Source organism: Ovis aries, chromosome 14, assembly GCF_016772045.2.
Source record: "Ovis aries strain OAR_USU_Benz2616 breed Rambouillet chromosome 14, ARS-UI_Ramb_v3.0, whole genome shotgun sequence".
Lineage (NCBI taxonomy): Eukaryota > Metazoa > Chordata > Mammalia > Artiodactyla > Bovidae > Ovis > Ovis aries.
This window is the reverse complement of record NC_056067.1, coordinates 47,399,629-47,419,589: the sequence shown is the minus strand read 5'-3', so window position 1 is coordinate 47,419,589 and position 19,961 is coordinate 47,399,629. Positions and strand designations below refer to the sequence as shown.

General features: G+C 57.0%; 2 protein-coding genes across 16 annotated transcripts in view; one reads left to right on the top strand and one right to left on the bottom strand.

The window, feature by feature from the left end:
• The first annotated feature begins 81 nt into the window (after positions 1-81).
• Positions 82-17,571, top strand: DPF1 (double PHD fingers 1). Of its 9 annotated transcripts, none has more exons than XM_042230915.2 (12): positions 82-218; positions 6,825-6,985; positions 7,061-7,168; positions 8,568-8,695; positions 8,967-9,056; positions 9,449-9,527; positions 9,711-9,842; positions 10,727-10,777; positions 10,870-10,989; positions 12,047-12,159; positions 12,729-12,810; positions 12,902-17,571. In XM_042230915.2, exons 1-12 carry the CDS (start codon positions 187-189, stop codon positions 12,970-12,972), a joined length of 1,167 nt encoding a protein of 388 aa, XP_042086849.1. In that variant the 5' UTR covers positions 82-186; the 3' UTR covers positions 12,973-17,571. The 9 variants fall into 9 exon arrangements, with proteins under 9 accessions (XP_042086849.1, XP_042086848.1, XP_042086850.1 ...); XM_042230914.2 differs by having other exon boundaries at positions 12,699-12,810; XM_027978230.3 differs by lacking the exon at positions 82-218 and adding an exon at positions 5,373-5,459.
• Positions 17,455-19,961, bottom strand: part of SIPA1L3 (signal induced proliferation associated 1 like 3) — a 254,293-nt gene continuing 251,786 nt past the window's right edge. For all 7 annotated transcript variants that reach the window (XM_042230909.2, XM_027977924.2, XM_042230912.1 and 4 more), the window contains one exon: positions 17,455-19,671. In XM_042230909.2, the coding sequence (XP_042086843.1) occupies positions 19,528-19,671 (144 nt within the window). In that variant the 3' untranslated portion in view covers positions 17,455-19,527. The remainder of the gene's footprint in view (positions 19,672-19,961) is intronic.

Sequence of the window (19,961 nt, the reverse complement as noted above, 5' to 3'; positions counted from 1 at the left end):
TGCGCCGGGAGGTGCGGGGATTGGCCGAGCCCCGCCCCCGGCCCGCCCCGCTTCGCTCGCGCTGCAGCCCCAAGAATGAATGAAATCGTAGCGCGCTGGGCGGCAGAGCGGGCGGCGCAGGCCGGGCTGGGCCCGCGCGCAGCGGCAGCGGCGCCCCGGGCCGGAGGCGGCCCAGCCGAGCGGGCCATGGCCACCGCCATTCAGAACCCGCTCAAGTCGTGAGTGTCCCCGCCGTCCACGTCCCTCCATCCGCCCCCAACCCGAACCCTGCCCCCGCCCTCGCTGGGGAGGGGGACGCAGTGGGCGGATGGTAGTTGAATGGGCCCCCCAGCTTGTCCCCCTGTCCCCCCGGGGCGTGCCGCCACCCCCTGTCTCCCTCCTGGGGCTGGGGGCAGGAGCCACTCCAGGGTCGCGGGGGCGCCTCTTTGTCGCTGTCAGTGAAGGAATGTGGCGCGGGCTGGGGGTGGCGGAGGCCGTTTCCCCACCCAGAGTGGGGGTAGGGGCTTCCTTCTCCTCCTCCGAGTCTCTCGGGGCGCCGGGTCTGCCCCTGCCTGGGGCTGGGAGTATGAATGCCTAAGTCCGGACCCTAGTCTCCCAGGTCTCTACCTCCTCAAAAGCATCTTTCTCTCTTTCCCCTCTCTTTCTCCCGGAACCTCGGTCTGCGCGGCCGCAGGGTGGGAGCTGAGACGTCGGGGTCCCCGATTCGATCCCTGCTGTCTCCCCCCTTTTTTTTCCTTCCCGGGTCTTCAGGACCTAAAGCCCCGACGCTCCGGTCAGTTTAGACCGTGGGCTCTCTGCCTCTCCCTGCCCGTACACATGTAATGAGAGCATCTCCTGTCTCCTTGGGGACCGGATGCCTCGGGAGAGGGTGCTGGGAGCGCCCTCAGTCTCCGGGGATTCCCTCCGTTTCTCCCTGTCCGCGTGCCTCCTCCGAGCTTCGCTTCCTCCCGGACCCCGCGGCTGGCATCCTGGACGCCTGGGTTCAAACCTACGCTGTCTCCCAGCCGTCTCCTCTCCTGGCCAGCCCTCGCTCTCTCCACTTCTTCCCTCTCTTTCCGTCTCTCTCGCTCCTTCCTCGGGATCCCGAACTCCTGGGTCCCAGTGCTCCCCGCCCCCTTCCCCAACGGTGACAGCGGGCTGGGAGTGACAGGCGCGCGGCCGCTCCGGCTCTCCCTCCCCGGCTGGCGCGCGCGGCCCTCCCCTCCCCCGCTCCCCGGCCTGGCGGGGAGGAGGCGGAGGGCGAACGCCCGCGGCGCCGCACAAAGGGGCCGGGGCGACCTCCCCCACCCTCCCCCCAGCCCCTCGCCTCCGCCACCTTGACCTTGAGCTACGGGTGCTGGGGGTTGGGGTGGGGGAGGGGCTCGGGGCGCCCCCCGCTCCCGCCCTCCGGAAAGGCTGTGCCTAGGGTGGCCGGACCTAAGGCCCCCAGTAGCTTCGGGTTTCTGATGGTGGGGGGAGTTGGGCCATGGAGGGGGCCGGGCCTTACAAGCTCGCGCCTACACGTGTGGCTTTGCGGAGAGCCAAGCCGGCTTGGAGGGCGTGTGTGGGGTTGGGGTAGGCGTGAGACAGTGTGTAACGGTGACACTTCTGCCTCCCTCTCGCTCTAATTCTTCAACACAGACGTGTTACCCCTATCAGGGACACCCTCAAACTGGCTGGCACTGGGCTCGTGTGCAGGTTGGTGGATCTATAGGTATCCAGACCTCCTCACTTTGACCTCTTGGAGTAGGTGTGGGGCAGCCATTGCGGGGGCCTGAAGACCTGAGTAAGCTTGGGGGTGGGAGTGCCAGTAGCCCTTTCTGCACTCACCTTCTGAGGGATCTACAGGAGGTGATGGGAGGGAAGGGGTTGGCTCCTGAGAGAATCCAGTCCCCTTAGGAATGGGCTCTGGAGGGTTCTGACTGCCTGTATTGGAACCTCCCCACCTTGAGCCTCAGCGTTACCATCTGTGAACTGGGGCATCATTACAGTTCTTATTATCTCATGGTTGCTGCTGTGATGTTTGTAAAGCACTTGGTACTGAGCCTGACTCTGACTAAATGTAGTGAGAGTGTCAGTTGTGTCTTGACTCTTTGCGACCCCATGGACTGGAGCCCGTAAGGCTCCTCTGTCCATGGAATTCTTCTGGCAAAGATACTGGAGTGGGTTGTCATTTCCTTCTCCAGGGGATCCTCTCGACCCAGGGATCAAACCCGGGTCTCTTGCATTGGAGGCAGATTCTTTACTGTCTAGTATCAATGTTGATTTCACTTGTGGTCCAGTTTCCACACAGGGCATGGGTGGATGGGGACAGGACTGTTTGGACATGGGAGTTTGACTGCGGCTGAGGGATCTGAGAGGGTGACTAGGGGTAAGGAAGGGGAGAGAGACCCTTCTCTAGGTGTCAGCTGTGGGTCAAATTGCACTGGTGGACAAGGGCCTCCAGGGAGCTGATGGAGTGTTCTATACTCAGGCTCCAAGCTGAGCAAAACTGATGCCAAGGTTCTGGGGGTGAGCCAGGTACCTGAGGCTAGAGGTGTGGGGGAGCAAGTGTAAGGATGTATTGGAGGCTGGTGGGAGGTGACAGAGGAAGGTGGCAAGGGCTCTTGGAGCTGAGCTGGTGGGTTGGGGGGGGGCAGGGCTCACTGTGGATGAGATTGGGGTAGCCACTGTAGGGGACCTGGAGGCCAGAGTGACTGTGAGGTGCCAGTGTCCCTGTGGCACTGTGTGATCTGTGACGCAGAGTGAAGTGCCTCACCCCCTTGCCATCTGCTCTAGGCCAGATGTGAAGCAGAGACCCACTCCCTGCTTTGGGGGTTTGAGGAGAGGGAGATCAAGGCCTTACCTGAGAGAGATGGGGGAGAGCCTGTGGAAGGCGTCTAAGACTAGAGGTGTGTGTGTGTGTGTGTGTGTGTGTGTGTGTGTGTGTGTGTGTGTGTGTGTATTTTGTTTTTTGTTTTGGGGTCATGCCTTTCTGCCTGGAGGATCTTAGTTTCCTGACCAGGGATTGAACTTATGACCCCTGCACTGGGGAGTGTGGAGTCTAAACCACTGGATCACCAGGGAAGTGTGTGTGTGTGTGTGTTTAGAAGTGACCATGGGTGTGGAAGACCTGGAGGGGCCTCTCTCATCAGGGAGGTAGGTGGGGGCATCAAGAGACAAAAGAGGTGAGGGCTTTGAGGCCTCTTCCGTCTGCCGGAGAGCTCCCTGGTAGACAAGGACATTTGTGGGCCTTTTTATCCATGCAAGGGCTCAAACCTGAACAGGAACTTTGGATGGGGGTGTGGGTTTGGTGTGGGTGAGTGGGATTTGGCAAGTGCTGTGACTCCAAAGGTCAGCTTCCTCTCTGGGCATCCCTTAGGGTGGAGTGGCAGAAAGAAGGGGGTGACCCACGTGATACAGACATCTGGGCAAGTGAATACTTATCTTAGTCTCACCTTCAAGCAAACACCAGGGGCTGACGGCATGCGACTCTACTTCCTCTGGGAAAATGGGGGTAATGGTAATATCACCCTGGTGGGTCATTATGAGGATCAGACGGGTGAGTCTCTGTTAAAGAACTGTGCCTGTACTTGGTGGCTACTCAGTATATTTATTCGTAACAAATATTTTGTAAGCATCTATTATATGCCAAGCTTCCCTGGTAAAGTAAATCTGCTCAGAGGGTAAAGAATCTGCCTGCAATCCAGGAGACTCAGGTTTGATCCCTGGGTGGGGAAGATCCCCTGGAGGAAGAAATGGCAACCCACTCCAGTATTCTTGCCTGGAGAATCCCATGGACAGAGAAGCCTAGTGGGTTACAGTTCATGGGTCGCAAACAGTCGGACACGACTGAGTGACTCACACACATATGTCAAGCGTTATTCTTTCTAATAATGGTTAGCTATCACCATTTTACATCTTAGTACATATCAGGTCCTCTTCTTGGAATGAATGAATTTATTGAACACCTACTACCTGCCAGGTACCTTTTGTTTTGTTTGTTTGTTTGCTAAACTGCATGGCATAAGGGATCTTTGTTCCCCAACCAACCTGTGCCCTCTGCAGTGGGAGTGCGGAGTCTCAACTACTGGCTGCTGCTGCTGCTGCTAAGTCGCTTCAGTCGTGTCCGACTCTGTGCGACCCTATAGATGGCAGCCCACCAGGCTCCCCTGTCCCTGGGATTCTCCAGGCAAGAACACAGGAGTGGGTTGCATTTCCTTCTCCAATGAATGAAAATGAAAACGGAAAGTGAAGTCGCTCAGTCGTGCCAGACTCTCAACGACCCCATGGACTGCAGCCCTCCAGGCTCCTCTGTCCATGAGATTTTCCAGGCAAGAGTACTGGAGTGGGGTGCCATTGCCTTCTCCGACTACTGGACCAACAGTGAAATCCCCATCAGATGCCTTTTGAAGCAATTTACCAATATTTAAGGGCTTCCCAGGTGGTGCTAGTAGTAAGAACCCTCCTGCCAATGCAGGAGACATAAAGAGTCCCTGGATTGGGAAGATCCCCTAGAGGAGGGTATGGCAACCCACTCCAGTATTCTTGCCTGGAGAATCCCACAGACAGAGGAGCCTGGCGGGCTACAGTCCACGGGGTCATAAAGAGTCAGATACGACTGAAGCGACTTAACACATGCACACCCCAATACTTACTCATTTAATGCTCACAATAATCCAATGAGGTATCATCCTTATTTTACAGATGAGGAAACTGATTCCCAGAAAGATTAAGTTATTTGCCCAGGGTTACATGGCCACCAAGTGGTAGAGTCAGGATTTGAACCCATGAAGTGTGGCTACAGCACACACGTAACTGGCACGGCTGCTGTCAGGCCGGGGAAGGGGCTGAATCGGGCGTGGTCCCTGTGAGAGAGACAGCCCCGACGGTGACCAGAGGCCGGGGACCGAGAGGGTGCTCTGGAGCTAGGAGGGACTCGGGGGAGAGGCGGCGGCAGGGAGCCATGCGTTGGCGGGACGTTTGCGTGGGCATCTGTACGTTGTCTCTAAGTCTCCTGGCACTCAAGTGTTTGTGTGAGTGCAAATGTATGCGAGTCTATGCGAAGGTGTGGGAGAGGGAGTGTGCGTGAGTCTGCGTGGGAGGCTGTGAGTATATGTGTGAATGTGTGTGTAAGTCGCCGTGTGTGGGTGTGTGCGAGCCCAGGTGTGCATGCGTGAGTGTAGACCCATGTGCGAGACTCCGAGGTGTGCATGGGTGAGCGTGCGCGAGTGGCTATGCGTGCCTCGAGCCCCATCTCTGACCGGCTTCCCGCTGGGGTCCCGCCTGCCGCAGGCGGGGAACTACCACTCCCAGCATGGCCCGGGCGGGCCCGCCCCGCCGCCCTGATTGGCTGTGGCCCCGGTGCTCCCGCCCCCCGGGAATGAATGGATGGGCGGCCTCAGCGCCCGCCCGAGCGCTGGGAGGACCGGCCCGGCGGGGACCTGCTGGGGGCAGGACCCGGGGAGCAAGATGGCCACGGTCATCCCCGGCCCCCTGAGGTGCTGCGGGACGGCGGGAGGCGGGGGAGGGAGCGCGGGCGGATCGAGCGGGCGTGTGTGTGTGTGGCGGCTGGGGGTGGGGCCGATGGGGTGTCTGGGGGGCTGTCACCGTGGGCCGGGCTGCGCGGGGTTGCGAGTGTGTGTGACTGTGGGTCTCTGGCAAGAACCGTGTCCGACGCGCTGCTTTTGGAGGAGAGGAGAGTGTGCGGAACTCCGAGTCCTCTTCGGGAAAAGGGGGTCATGTCCCGCCCCGAGACCCCCGGGGTTGGGGAGAAGGTGAAATGGACTAGGGGCGCGGGGACCTTGGTAAACTTGAGTGAAGCTCACAGTACCTTTGTCTTGGGATATGGAGTGTGTGTCACTTGTTCGGATTCTGGTGTTTTTTATTTTTTTTGGATATGTGTGTGGATGTGTATTTGGTTTCTTTTATTCTACTCTAGGTATCTTTGGATATTTGAGTCTTTGAGTGTGTGTGCATGTCCTTTGAAACTGTGCCTCATTTGTGTTCTGTCTTTGGATATGTAGGTATTCCTGTATTTATGTGCAAATTTTTGTGTGAATATGGGTGGATTTGTTTCTACATTGAGTATATGTGTATCTTTGTGTATTTGAATATGTGGTATTTTAGATGTTGGTTTCTATATTATTGTGTATCTTTGTGACTGTGTGTGTGTATCCTGTGTGAATCTGTGTGATTTCTTTGTATAGTGTATCTGAATTGTGTGTGATTTGTGTTGTGTATTTGGATATGTGTGTAAGTGCTTAAACGGGTAGTTTGTTTTAACATTTTTCCTCTTAACATTGTGTACCTGTGTCTTTGGATGCATGAGTGAGTGTGAGTGACTGTGGTGTGTAATCTGTTTACATGTTGTGTGTCTTTGTGTGGGTGATTGTTTATGTTGTGTGTCTTTGGATATGTGATGTATATTTGTGCATGGACACGTGTGTGATCTGTCTGTTTCTACACTATGGAACTTGAGAGATCTGTATTTTTCAGAAGATATTTGTGTGTGCCCATATGTGAGATGTGTCTGTTTCTCCCTTTGTGAGTCTTGGGATATGTCTCTCTTTGTGTGTGAATCCTGTGCGACTATGTGTGATACATTTGTGTTGTGGGTTTGGATATGTGCCTGAATGGATGTGTCCTGGTGTATCTTTATCTGTTCCTATATTGTATCCACTCCTTGGCTCGAGGCCCGCTTGAGTCCCGGGTTGGGGGCTCCTGGGTCCCGACCGGAGGGGAGAGGTGAGGTTGGAGGAATCGGCCCACCCATTCCCGACGGGTGGGCTGGGGGAGGGGTGCTGGGCGACCGGGTGCTCCTGCCCTTGCTGACAGCCGCCCGCCCGCTTACCCGCCCCTCGCAGCCTAGGCGAGGACTTCTACCGCGAGGCCATCGAGCACTGCCGCAGCTACAACGCGCGCCTGTGCGCCGAGCGCAGCCTGCGCCTGCCCTTCCTCGACTCGCAGACCGGCGTGGCCCAGAACAACTGCTACATCTGGATGGAGAAGACCCACCGCGGCCCGGGTACCGGCCGGGAGGGCGGGGGTGGGGCGGGGTGGCGGCTTCCCAGCCGCGTTCTTACCGCCCTTCTTACTCCAGGTTTGGCCCCCGGACAGATCTATACGTACCCGGCCCGCTGTTGGAGAAAGAAACGGAGGCTCAACATCCTGGAAGACCCCAGACTCCGGCCCTGCGAGTACAAGATCGGTAGGTGGGGCTCCGTCCTGTGCCTGGGGTGGCCCCGGTGGGTGCCCACACCACTGGCTGATCAGCGTGTTGATGCCCTTGTGCCTCTGAGCATCTGCCTTTATCACCCTCCCGGCCCACGTCTGAGTGACGGGCTGTGTATGCTGGTGTGTGTCTGGGGGTAGTACAGACACTCTCCAGTTTTCCCCGAGTATTTTGAACTGCGTCTTCTACTTGGACCCAGGGGTATTCCTGGGCAGAGCGTGGTATCTGTTTTGCGTGTCCAGGTGTATCCCATCCTTGTATATCTCTTCCCTTGTGAGTTGGGATGTATCAGAGTATCTGCCTGTTCTTTCCTGTGGATGTCTGAGTGTGTGTCTGGGTGTGTCAGAGTGTCTGGTTGTAACTTTTTCCATTTGTAGTACAGCGTGTCTTGGTGTCTGTGTCTCTTTTCAGGTGTTTCCAGGCTTATTTCCTCTTAAGTGTGTCTGGTCTATCTGTTCCTGAGTGTCTCTCTTCCTTTGAGTACCAGATGCTCTGGAATGTCTGGGAGAGTCTCGTCCCTGAGTGTCTGTTTGGAGTGTCAGGTGTGTTTCTGCCCGTGTCTGCTGCGCCATGAGTGCCTGGCTTTATCACGTCTCAAATGTGTCCAGCACTGATAGAGTCACTGGCTGTTTCTCTTCCCTTGCTCAGGTATAACCAAGGATCTGTGTAGGTCCAGGCAGGTGTACTGGCGTGTCCATCTGGCTCTGTCTTCCTGGGTGTGTCTGATTGTCCCAGAGGGACTGTCTGTATCACCTGTGTGTATGAGTATCCATCTGAGTGATTCTCTGGTGTCTCTCCCCTAAGTATGTTCAGGTGTTTGGTAGGGTTTGGTTGTGTTTTCCCCATGTGGTCTGGGTTTATCTGATGGTCTAATGTTCTCTTTTGGAGTGTCTCTGAGTGTGCCCAAGGGTTTGGCTATGTCTCCTCCGTGAGTCTGGGTGTATCTGAGTGTCTGGGTGTACCTCTTCCCTTGTGTTTCTGGCTGTCTCAGATGATCTGTCTGTATCTCCCTTGTGTATGTCCATGTATGTCCTGTTTGAATGTCTCTTCTCTCCAGTTGTGGGGGTCTGGGTGGGGTCTCCTACTTGTATTATGTAGTTATATAGGAGGGTCCAGCCATGTTTCTCCTGAGTATGTCCAATGGTCTCTGATGGTCTGACTGTGTCTTCTCCAGGGTCTGGGCATCCTTAGGATGTGTGGAAGTAATGAGGGTGGTATGGATGGTTGAGTATTTGAGTCTGTTGCTGGTTGAGTGTGGGAAAGCCTCTTTCCTCCAGAAAAGAGCATGATTCCCCAACCTGGGCAGTCTGAGGAGTCCTCCAGGGACAAGTTCTTCACCTGACCCCCCTTCTACCTACCGTGGTCTTGTCCCCAGACTGTGAAGCGCCACTGAAGAAGGAGGGTGGCCTCCCCGAGGGGCCAGTCCTTGAGGCTCTCCTGTGTGCCGAGACAGGGGAGAAGAAGATAGAGCTGAAGGAGGAGGAGACCATTATGGACTGTCAGGTAGGACTGCCCAGCCCCCCACCCATCCAGGGGCTGTGGCTGCCCTCTCAACCGGCCTGTGTCCTGGCCCATCTTGCTCCTGCTCTGAAATCTCCCCTGATTCCCTAGGACCTTTGAGCATCCTGTCTCCATCCCTCCACACTTCATCTCTTTTTGGGAAGACCTCCTAACTTGCCCTGCCACCCCTGATCTTTGCTGTGTCCAGAACTACCTCCCAAAGCAGAACAATACCCCGTTTCTTGACCCCAGTCTCCCTTCTCCTGGTGCCCAGAAACAGCAACTGTTGGAGTTTCCGCATGATCTTGAAGTGGAAGACCCAGAGGATGACATGCCCAGGAGGAAGAACAGGGCCAAAGGAAAGGTATTACTCCCAAACCTCCCCCCATCACCCTTCCCCTCAAGGCAGGTTCCATTGATTGCTTATGCAGTGTTCAGACCCTGCCCCAATTTTACCTTATTTAACTCTCAGAGCAGCTTGAAGGGGTAGGGGATTTTTATACCCATTTTATAGATGAGGAAATTGAGACTTGGGCATATTAAGCCATTTGCAAAACAGAGATTGTACAGGGGGTTAGAGCTATCTTCCTACACGTGGCACAGATGAGAAAATGGAACCTCTGAGAGGTCAAGAGAGTTACTCTAGACTCACAGCTAGGAAGTGGCAGAGCTGTGATTGGGCTTTCAAGTCCAAATGGTGAAAATTCTTTTAGTTCCTTCCCTTTCTTGGCCCCTCACTCCTGACTTTCCCCTCAGGCATACGGCATCGGGGGGCTCCGGAAACGCCAGGACACCGCTTCCCTGGAGGACCGAGACAAGCCGTATGTCTGTGATAGTGAGTCCTTCTGAAGAGGGGGGAAGAGAGAGAGAGAGAGTGGGACCCAGAGACCTTGCCCCCCACTGGCCCCCTTCCCTCCCGTTCTGGACCCTGGCAGAGGGGGGGAGGTGTGATCCTGGAGGCCAGGGTGGAGGCGGCAGGGGCTGGAGGGCTGACCGGCCCTCCCTGCTCACTCTCCAGTCTGTGGGAAACGGTATAAGAATCGGCCAGGGCTCAGCTACCACTACACCCACACCCACCTGGCTGAGGAGGAGGGGGAGGAGAACGCCGAACGCCACGCCCTGCCCTTCCACCGGAAAAACAACCATAAACGTGAGCAGGCGGGCAGGGCGTGGGGTGGTGAGGGGCCCTGGGAGTGGGGGCTAAGGAGCCTGGGAGGGAGGGGGCACATTAGGCATTTCTGGAAAATCTCCAGCTCAGCGGTCCCCTCCCCCCACCAACCATGGGGATGCTGGCTCTGGGGTTGCCATGGCAACCAACCATCTCTCCCTCTCTCCCGGCCGGGCGTAATATTTCTGGGTCTGATTTATTGTTTCAATTAGAGCTTGGGGAGGGGGGTGATAGATGACTCCCTCCCTCCCTGCCTCCCTTCCTCCCTTCTCTGCTGAGCTTCGGCCAAGGGGCAGGGGCCGTGGCCTGGGAACCCTTGGCATCCGCCCATGCCAATCCAGTGCCAACCTTGACAGCTGAGGGACGGGGGAAGGCTTGGGGAGAGGCTCTGCCAGTGGAGGAACCATCCTCCCACCCATTCCTCGGTGGGAGAGAGCAGTCTCTTCATCCCACCCCTACTACACACCCAGGCACCTCTGTGTTCAGAATTTTCCTTCTGAGTGTCTGTTTCCATACCAGATCGTGGCCAGTGGCCTCTACCTAATTTTCATTTAGTTGGGGCTTCGTTGGGGGTGGCTGTCTGGCAGAAGTGCGTACGGGCAGGGGAAGCAGGGGGCTTGTACCTGCCAAGTTTTTACCTAGTAAAGAGGACCTGTCAGTCGTTTTCAGAGAGTTGCAAGGTCCTGATGAGAATTACCTGGGCTCCCTGCAACTCTCTTTTGCTGCTGGATGCAGCTTAGGGTAGCGGCTCCCTCTCCTCACCTCCTCCATGCCTGGACAAGGGGTCCACCCCTGGGGCCGAGGCCGTGGGCAGGGTGGAGCCTTGCCTGTGGTGAGAGCCCCTCTCTCTGTCCCCCTACCCCCAGAGTTTTACAAAGAATTGGCCTGGGTCCCTGAGTCACAGAGGAAACACACAGGTAGGGACGCCTCCCTCTGCCCCTACTTCTGTAGCAGCCTTGGACTGAGGGTCCCTTCCTGCCCCCGCCAACCCCTGCCTGCTGTCTTTCAGCCAAGAAGGCGCCTGACGGCACTGTCATCCCTAACGGCTACTGCGACTTCTGCCTGGGGGGCTCCAAGAAGACAGGGTGTCCTGAGGACCTCATCTCCTGTGCTGACTGTGGGCGATCAGGTGATGCCCCCCACCTGAGGCTTCTGGGGGCTGGGGTGGAGAGACTCCAGATCTGGAGGGCAGGAAGCAGAGGAGAGAGAATTGGGGGGATGCAGAGCATCCTGGTGGATGCAGAGCTGACTCAACTGCTGAGGACTGTGGGGAGCTCAGTGGGGTCAGGGAGGCTCTGGGAACAATGGAACGCGGTTGTCATGACATTGTGGGCACCGGCAGGTGCCTGTCTGGCATGCGGAACAGTGAAAGATGGCTGCCAAAACACCAGGGGGTAGTGGGCTGTGATAGCGAGTAACGGATTGCCACTGCCTGGATGCTGTGGACAACAGAGGGCGCTTGCCGTGGAGTTGTGGTTAATAGAATGTGGTTTCCCAAGGTGGACTTGTGGGTAAGAGACTGTGGTTGCTCAGCACGGTGGCTAATGAATTGTGGTTGTCATGGTATTAAGGGTAGTGAAATACGGTTGTCATGGCGATTGGGTGTCCTGGTGGCCTGGGGTCGTGGCTGTGGGTCTGCGCTCGGGTGGTGGGACAACCAGAAGGTTGACACGCTCCACAGTCACGTTGGTAACGTTGTGGTTGCTGTGGCGTTGTGTGTAATGGCCTTGGGCTGCAGGGAACCAGGGTGTGGGGACCCCTCTGTGGAAGGCGGTTGCCATGGCATCGTGGCTGGGAGACTGTGGTTGCCACGTTCTGCGGTTAAGGGAACGGGTTGGCCACTCTGCTGTGGCTAATGGAATGTGGCTGTCTCAGCACAGCGGTTCACAGAACGTGGCTGCCCCGGTGTTGTGGGTGGTAGAAAGTGGTTGCCACAGCACCCTGGGTAATGGAATGCGGTTGCCATGGTGTTCTGGGGAGCAGAGTGTGGTTGCCATGGTGGCCGGGTAGGAGACTGGTGGCCAGGGCGGCGCTGCCTGCAGAACGGGCGCGGGGCACCGTGGGCTGGGCGGGGTCAGGCCTTGTGAGCCAGGGGGTGGGGGCTGAGCCCCCAGGGGCTTCCCCAGGGTCAGCAGCCACCAGGGGCGCCACAGCCCCTAACCGCATCCCTGCCCCTCGGCCCCCAGGACACCCCTCGTGTTTACAGTTCACGGTGAACATGACGGCAGCCGTGCGCACCTACCGCTGGCAATGCATCGAGTGCAAGTCCTGCAGCCTGTGCGGCACCTCGGAAAACGACGTGAGTACCCGTCCGCTCCTCCCCGGGACCTGCCCGCGCAGCCTCCCCGCCTGGCACCGCCCCCTCCGCCAGCTGGGCCTAAGCCTTTCCCTGGAGCGCCCTCCCTCGTGAACACCAGTTAACCTGTATTATTATTATTGTTAGTGGCCATTAATTGAACCCGGCACTTAACACTCTTCACTCTCTGAGTGCTCCCAACCGCCCTGAGGTAGGTGCTCTTGTTCCCACTTCACAGAGAAGACACCGCGCTCAGAGAGGGGAATACACTTGCCCGAGGTCACCCAGCTAGGGACGTGGTTCTGCTGGGACCTGAACCCATGGCTTCCAGACCATCTCAGTGTCCCACAGAATCCTATAAAACCCAAACTACAAACCACAAACTGATGGTCCTCAAGGGCGTTTCGTGTGGCCCAGCAGGGTTTTGCAAAGATGACCTTCTCAGAGCCCTTTGTGTCTTGCAAGAAGACACCTCCACCAGCCCCTTTGACCTGGCCCCTGCCCCCGCCCCCCACCCCGGTTTCTGGTGCCCGTGCCCCCAGGGTGCCAGCTGGGCGGGTCTCACCCCCCAGGACCAGCTGCTGTTTTGTGACGACTGCGATCGGGGTTACCACATGTACTGCCTGAGTCCTCCCATGGCAGAGCCCCCGGAAGGTGAGAGAGAGGAGGGTCTGACATGGGGGTGGGGGTGGGGGCAGCCCTGCCCAAACCTGACCCAACTCCCTGTCCTCTGCCCGCCCCACAGGGAGCTGGAGTTGTCACCTCTGTCTTCGGCACCTGAAAGAGAAGGCGTCTGCCTACATCACCCTCACCTAGGCCTGGCTCTGGCTCGCCCGGACCTCTGGGGTGATGCCTGCCTACCTGCCTCTCCTCTCAGAGCTCCTCCACTCTCTCCCCATCCTTAATGCCCCACAGTGGGAGGGGTGGGGGGAGCCAGGGAGGGGGCTGGGCCACCCCCTCCCCTCTGTGCAAGTGGAATGTTTGCCCTGTGGGTTGGTGGGCCCAGCAGGGTCCTCTCCCTTCCTCCCTCCTTCCTCACCCCCTTGGCAAATGGGTACCAGGGCCTTCTGCTCCCCTCAAAGCCATACCCCGCCTCTAGGTGGGCACGAGGGGTGGTGGATGCCGGCTGGGGGCATGGACAAAGCCTTTTTCTAAAGAAAAAGTCAAAAACTTAAAAAAAAAAAAAGAAAGAAATTAATATATAACAAAGAGTCCTATAAGGTCTGGCTGGGTGGAGGGGGCACTGCTGAGCGCATCTACTGGGCACCAGTCTAGCCAGCGTCCTGCCTGGCGGCCCCTCCCCCCAGCCCCTGGAGTTGCAGCTGTCCCACCTCCCCACCCAAGACGGGCACCATCCCCTCCTTGTGCCCTGGGCCGGTGGGGGGGGGGGATGTGGTGTCCACCCCTCACCCCCTCTCGGTGCCCACCGTGGATACTGCATGATGACGTGAACCATGGTTTTGAATTCCGTTCCTGCTCCCTCCCCGAGAGCCCTGCCCGCCTGTGCCCACTCCGTGCCTGCCGGCCTTGGCTGGCCGTCGCCGGTGGGGCGAGGCGGGCCCCTGCCCAGCGTCTGCTGGAATGAGAAGCACAGACTTTGCAACGGACTAGATTCTCCCCCTTCCTCTGCCCGCCCCACCCCTGCCACCCTCGCTGGCCACTTTCGGGTCTCGAGGGGGCGTGGTTGTTTCTTGTGGTTGTGTGTGTTTGTTGTTCGGGTTTTAAAAAAAAAAAGGGAAATCGAGACTGCAGGTGGGGGAAGTGGTGGGCTTGGGGGAGTCTCCCCCCAGCCCAGGCGTGCCCACCCCCCCTTGTTAACGAGTCTCCTTTATTGCCTGCCTCTGCTGTGAATTAACTTGTTCTGTGTATTAAAGTGGGCTGCCCACGGCGTCGGCTTCATTCTCCAGGCTGCTCTGGGGCGTCGCGGAGAAGGGGAGATGGGGCCTCGCGAGGGGAGAAGCAACCGAGGTGAACAGCTGGAGTGGGGCCCCTACCTCCATCTCCCTCCCAGCTCCCCTCGGCACCCCCGCCTTTCTCTGGCTTTGTCCCAGCTCCTCCCAGCCTCGCTGGAAAGGAGAAGAGGGGAGGATGGGGTAGAGGGGAGGAGACAGGAGAAGAGGGGGGGATGGGGAAGAGGGGGCTCCCACCCAGCCAGCTGTGGTTGCCCTGGCAACCGACTGCTGCAGCTGCAGCGGGAAGCAGTGACGGGGGGAAGGGAAGGGATGGAGAGACGGAGACACCCTCCCCTCCGGGCTACAGGAGGGAGCAGGGGGACCCGCCTAGGGCCTCACCCTAGGACCAGACATCCCCTGGAGCTCCCCATCCCCACTGTGGGGCCAAGGACAGATAGGAAGGGCCAAAGGAAAGGGCAGTGAAGATTCAGGGATATCAGGTGAAAGACAGACTTGGGTGAGGTGAGGTGAAGAGTGAGAACCAGGACACAAGAACGGTCAGGAAAGAGACAGCTATGAGAGTCACACATTTTTAGAAAATCAGAAAAAAGAGCAGGAGAAGGAAGACATAGATCTGGGAGAGAGATGTGGATGAAGGAGCCACAGGAATTATGGGGGAAGAGAACAGACGAGATGGAGATTTAGTGGGAGAGAGGAAATAACAGTAATAAAAAATAGCAGACGCACGGGGAGAGACAGAGAAAGGAGGAAGTAGTCAGTGATTTGGAGAGAGAAGCAGAAGAGATTCTGTGAGGGAAGGCGGAGAACCAGGGCCCATCAGAGAGGAGAGGGGAAGAGAGAATGAGAGAGGAGGTACACTTGGGGAAACAGATGAAGTCAGCATCCAGGACAGGCAAAGTCCCAGGACAAAGATACAGAGATGAGACTTCACAGGGAAGAGGGCGTCAAGAACTGAGGGAGACAATAGAAAAATCTGGAGAGCGCCAAAGGCACGAAAGGATTCAAAGGCTGGGTGAGGGGAGAGCCAGAAGTGGGGTGGGAGGCTGAGGGAGAAGCTGGGGGCGGGGACAGAGGGCGCCTGCTTGGGTTGGGGGGAGAGGGGGGGCAACAGGCAGAGGAAGCAGAAAACTGGGGCAAGCCGGGGAAGGGACGCGCAGGGCACAGTTCGGGCGAGAGCACAGGCTGGCGTGTGTGAGTTGTGGGGTGTTGGAAGTTGGTGTGTGTCACAGGCGCCAGGAGAGGATGTGAGAACAGCTTGTTCCACCGTTTCTGTGCCGGTGGGGGGAGGGGAGCCCGGGTTGAGGATGGAGCCTCAAGGAGGTGGAGACAGGGAGGGCGTCTGGAACACTCTAGAATTTTTGGGAGGTGTGGAAATAGTTGGTCCACCTCCTCTGGAAAAATGATATGTACCCGTTTGGGAAGGAGCTTTTTTTTTTTTTTTTTGCAGGGCGGGGGTCTGGGTTAGAGAAGTGTCAGGTATGAGCTCAGAAATAATCAAGTCCAACACAGGTAAATGGGGAGGTGGGCCAGAAAGCCCCAGATGTGGGGCCAGGCCTGTCAAGAGGTAGTGGGATTGCTTCCCAGATCCAGGCGGAGTTGGACCCAGACTTCCCACAAGAGGCCGGACCATGGGATTCTCACATCAAATTTTGGGATTTGGAAAATAAGTTTGACCCCGATCTCTGGGTCAAACTGCACATGGGGTTTCATCAGGGCAGCTGCAGATCTGGGGCCAGGGGTTTAGGATCCCTCCCAGCCAGGAGAGCCCCTAGAGGGTCTGGCCCAGGGCTGAGGTCCCAGGGGACACCAGTATCTTTCCAAGACACTGACACCGCCCGGAGCTCTGGGACTGGAAGCAGCAGCAGCTCTTCACTCCAAACCACCAACTAGACGGACGGGCAGAGAGAAGACAGGGCGGGGATGGGGGTGGCAGAGGTGAGTGTGCAAGTGAGCCTGCGCCGCCTGGAGGGTGTGGCCTGGGGCAACAGCCCAGCTGGGAGGCAGGGGCCCCTCCGTTCTGAGTCTTGCAGCTCTGAGTTTGAGGACAGTTACCAAGCTCAAAATCCAGCTTTCTTTCTATACCACCTCCAGATTTTAAAAAGCATGAGGCAAGAGCTAGATGGGCCCCAGGGTGAACAGCTGGCTTCTCCCCTGTTCAAAATATCCATCAAAATAGCGGGAGAGAGATGAGCTGGACCTGCCCAGATAAAAGATAGACCACACATTATTTATCCTCCAAGTCAAGTAGACTTTCCCCACTACACATGCGCAGAAAGGCTCCTTTGAGGTCAAAAGGAAGGGGGCGTCATCTCAGTAAGTGATGTCAACTCCTACCCATAGCCCTCTTTGCTGGAATCCATCTTGGCTAAGAGATGCTTGGGCACACATGAGAGGATCCTGGGATAAACCAAAGAGGAACTCAGAACCAGGCAATGCAAGATGATCGGCCAGAGGAAACCCTGAAGAAATGCCCCATAAAAGTAATTCAAACTACCAGGAGGGCACGACTTTCTCTGAGCCCACCCGTGTATCTAATCCACACGGACTGTACTTTTTCCTCCTAATGAACACTTATTTCAGTACTCTCCATCTCTATGTGGAAATCCATTTCTAAACAGCTGACGAGCCAGGGCCTTCACTGGCCACTGTCCCGGGTGGTCTAGTGGTTAGGATTCAGCACTTTCACTGCTGTGGGCAGACCTCAATCTCTGACAAGGAACAGAAATCCTGCTTCAAGCCACTGCAGGTCAAGGCCAGTCGAGATCAAGCTGACCGTTATTAAAAAAACATTTTTTTTCTATCTCAACGCATTTACTTCTGCTGTGCTTGGGCTTTCTCTGGCTGTGAAGAGCAGGGGCTACTCTCTTGTGTGTGCAGGCTTCTCGCTGCAGTGCCTGGTAGTTGAGGCTCCTGGGCTCCAAAGTGCAGTCTCTGTAGATGAGGCGCATGGGCTTAGTTGCTCCAAGGCATGTGGGATCTTCCTGGACCAGGGATTGACCTTGTGTCCCTTGAATCGCAAGGCGGATTCTTAACCACTGGACCACCAGGGAAGCCCCAGGTCTGGGTTTCGGGCCTCCAGTACATGACTTGTGAGGGTAGAACCTCCCTCTTTTTAATAATTTCTTACATTGAAGGAATCTCCTGGCGGTCCAGGGGTTAGTATTTTGTGCTTTTCACTATGTTTCTTACATTCTCAGTGTTGGATTTCTGCCGCCAGGGTTTTGAGAAAGAGAAGCTGGTGAGAATGGTGCTCCTGGGTTCTTAGAGGTGTGTGTGCACTGGGGGTGATGGTGTCTGGGACAAGGGGGACAGGAGGCTGATGCTGGATCACCCCCTCTTGTCAGGGACTCCGCGGGGCTGGTCAGCTAGTGAACACACAAGCCACTTCTATGAAACATTTATTTCCTTTGAAACCTCCAGAAACATGCCAGAAAATCTCAAGACTGGAATGGGGAGGAGAGTTGGGGAGGGAAAGACAATAAAGAATTAAAAAAAAAAAAAATCCAAAGGAAACAAATCAACATATTGGGGGAAAAGAGGGAAAAAAAACACACAAAAAACCCTGCTGCTATCTTCACCAAACTCGAATTAAATAGATGTGCTTTGCAGAGATCCTTAAAAAACAACAGGAAACAAAACCAAAAATCCTAATTTACACGTGTCAATGTACATGATTAGGTCCCCAAGATGATTCAAATGGTCTGAAGATAGGAGATGACTTAAAAAAAGAGGGTGGGGGCGGGACAGGCTCCAGGTTAGGGTCTGAGGAGGAAAGGGGTGGGGGTGGGGTGGGTGATCCTGGAGAACCCTTCCAAGAGGGATCCATCCAGGAAGAGGGGCAGAGACATCACAGTAGTTGGCCAGGGCTGAGGACCCCGCGGGCTGCTCCCCCCATCCTTCCTGGGGGAGAGGAGATGGCAGGTCCAAGCGCTCTTCTTGTGGGACTGCAGTGTTGCTTCAGGGGCCAGAGTTTGGTTGCAGGGGAGTTGTGGGGGGAGGACCAGGGTCCTTTTCTCCTGCTCCTTAAAAGTCTGTGTCCTGTGTGGGCCTCCTCCCCTGAGGTTTCTGGCCCCAAACAGGTGGTGGTGGGGGTGTCTGAACGTGGGGCTGGGCTGCCTGATGCTGGCCTCCCAGTCGGAGTGTGCTGCTTGGAGCAGGGTCCCCGGGCCTGCCCGGCTTTCGGCCCTCTGAGTGCCCCCTGCTGAGCCCCAGCCCACTGGGAGCTGAACGAGCCTCAATCCTCAGTTTGAGGTTGGGGGAATCCACAGATTGTGTGACTATACAGACTTGTTCTGGCGCAACTCTACATGAAAAAATAAATATATATATATATATTTTCTTGTTTGTTTTTAAAGGGAAAAAAAAAAGAAGCTCTGTTTCCTGGGTGAGCAGCGTAGTACCACACTGGCCTGGCTGCCCGGCCAGCTGCCCCTTATTGCCTTTGGAGAACCAGCGTCTAGTGGGGGTGCGCACTGCAGTGTTCCCCGGGGGGCGCCAGTGTCGCTGCTGGGGGGCCTGCGAGATGGGCTGGGGGGCTTGTAAAGGGAAAACAGAAGCAGAGAGGAGATGAAGGCTGTTTCTCTCCACCCCTGACCTGAGGGCTCGGTGGAGGCCCTCCTGGTGTCCAGAAGAGGCCGGGGCTGATGCAGGAGCGGTGGGCCGCTGGGCCTGGCTGTGTCAGTAGCTCGAAGGTGGAGGGGCCCAGGCGCCACGGCCTCTGGCAGTCTGGGGACTAGTCGAAAAAGACTGTGGAAATGGTCCCAAGTGTGCAAATAGCTTCCCCTTCAAAGAAGTTAACTCTGGAATGCTGGCGTTTCCTCTTTCCATTCTGGGATCCCCTCCCCTCAGGAAAATAAATGAAACTCTAAGAAAGTGCTCCTGGTTGCTTTTTGGAGGATAGGGTTGGGGAGGGGGCAAAGTCCATGCTTTTTGGAGCCAGTGCACCCAGGATGGGGAGCCCTGGCCCCACTTCCACGCTGGTGGGCTGGTTTCCCACCACGATTTTTCATGCAGGGGTCATGGCCCCACCAGCCCAGATACTGTTGGACGTGGTGAGGAAACCTGGTTTGTGAACTCCTGGAGCTGTGGGGTTTGGAGACTCGCTCCTGCCCTCCCCGCCTTCCTATAGCTTCCGATGGCTTGGTCCTAGGAAGAGGCTGGGTGGGGAGGGTGGGACGGGCCCCCTGGGGGTGGTGTGGGCATGGGCCCAGCCCCCAGGAACCAGAGAGAGCAGCTCAGAGGGAGGCTGGAGACCGCATTGCCCCCTGGGGCTCGAGGACCAAGAGCAGACAGCCTGGGAGGCCTCCCTCAGGTCCCACTGCTGCCCCAAGCGTCCCTGTCCTTGGAAGGGCGGTGGGGCCTGGGCTGCAGTATCTTGGTCACGCCTGCGACCAGGGGCCGGGCCGAGGGAGAGGGGCAGGAGCCCACGCCCGCCCAGGCGGCCGGTGGCCTCTCCACCTCAGAGTTCCTTCTTTTCCCTGCAGAAGATCTCCGCGAACTTGCGCAGCTGCTCGCTGGCGGCCTGCGACTCCTCCTGCAGCCGCTGGTTGTTCTGCCTCAGGCTGGCCACCTCTGACTGCAGCACCGCCTTGTCCTGCTTCTCCTGTGGGGCAGGGGCTGGTGTCAGTGGGGTGCACACTAAACGGCACCCCTGTGGCCTGTGAGCCTTGCCCGGCTGCCAGGGTTCAAGACCCAGCTCTGCTTCTCAGCAGCTGAGTAACCTCAGGCAAGTCACCTTATGGGCCTGTTTGACCCTCTCTGGGTCAAACTCTTTGGGCCCCAGTTTCCGCAGTTCTAGAAGCTGGGGGTGGGGGTTGACAGGACTTCCCTGGTGGCCTAGTGGTTAAAACTCCACGTTTCCAAGGCAGGGGGTGCGGGTTCCACCCCTGGTTG

Coding starts and splice junctions, on each gene's coding strand:
- DPF1 (XM_042230914.2), top strand. CDS start 187: ATGGCCACCGCCATTCAGAACCCGCTCAAGTC. Junction 7,169..8,567: donor GCCCTGCGAGTACAAGATCG/GTAGGTGGGGCT, acceptor TCTTGTCCCCAG/ACTGTGAAGCGCCACTGAAG. Junction 9,843..10,726: donor CCGGAAAAACAACCATAAAC/GTGAGCAGGCGG, acceptor CCCTACCCCCAG/AGTTTTACAAAGAATTGGCC.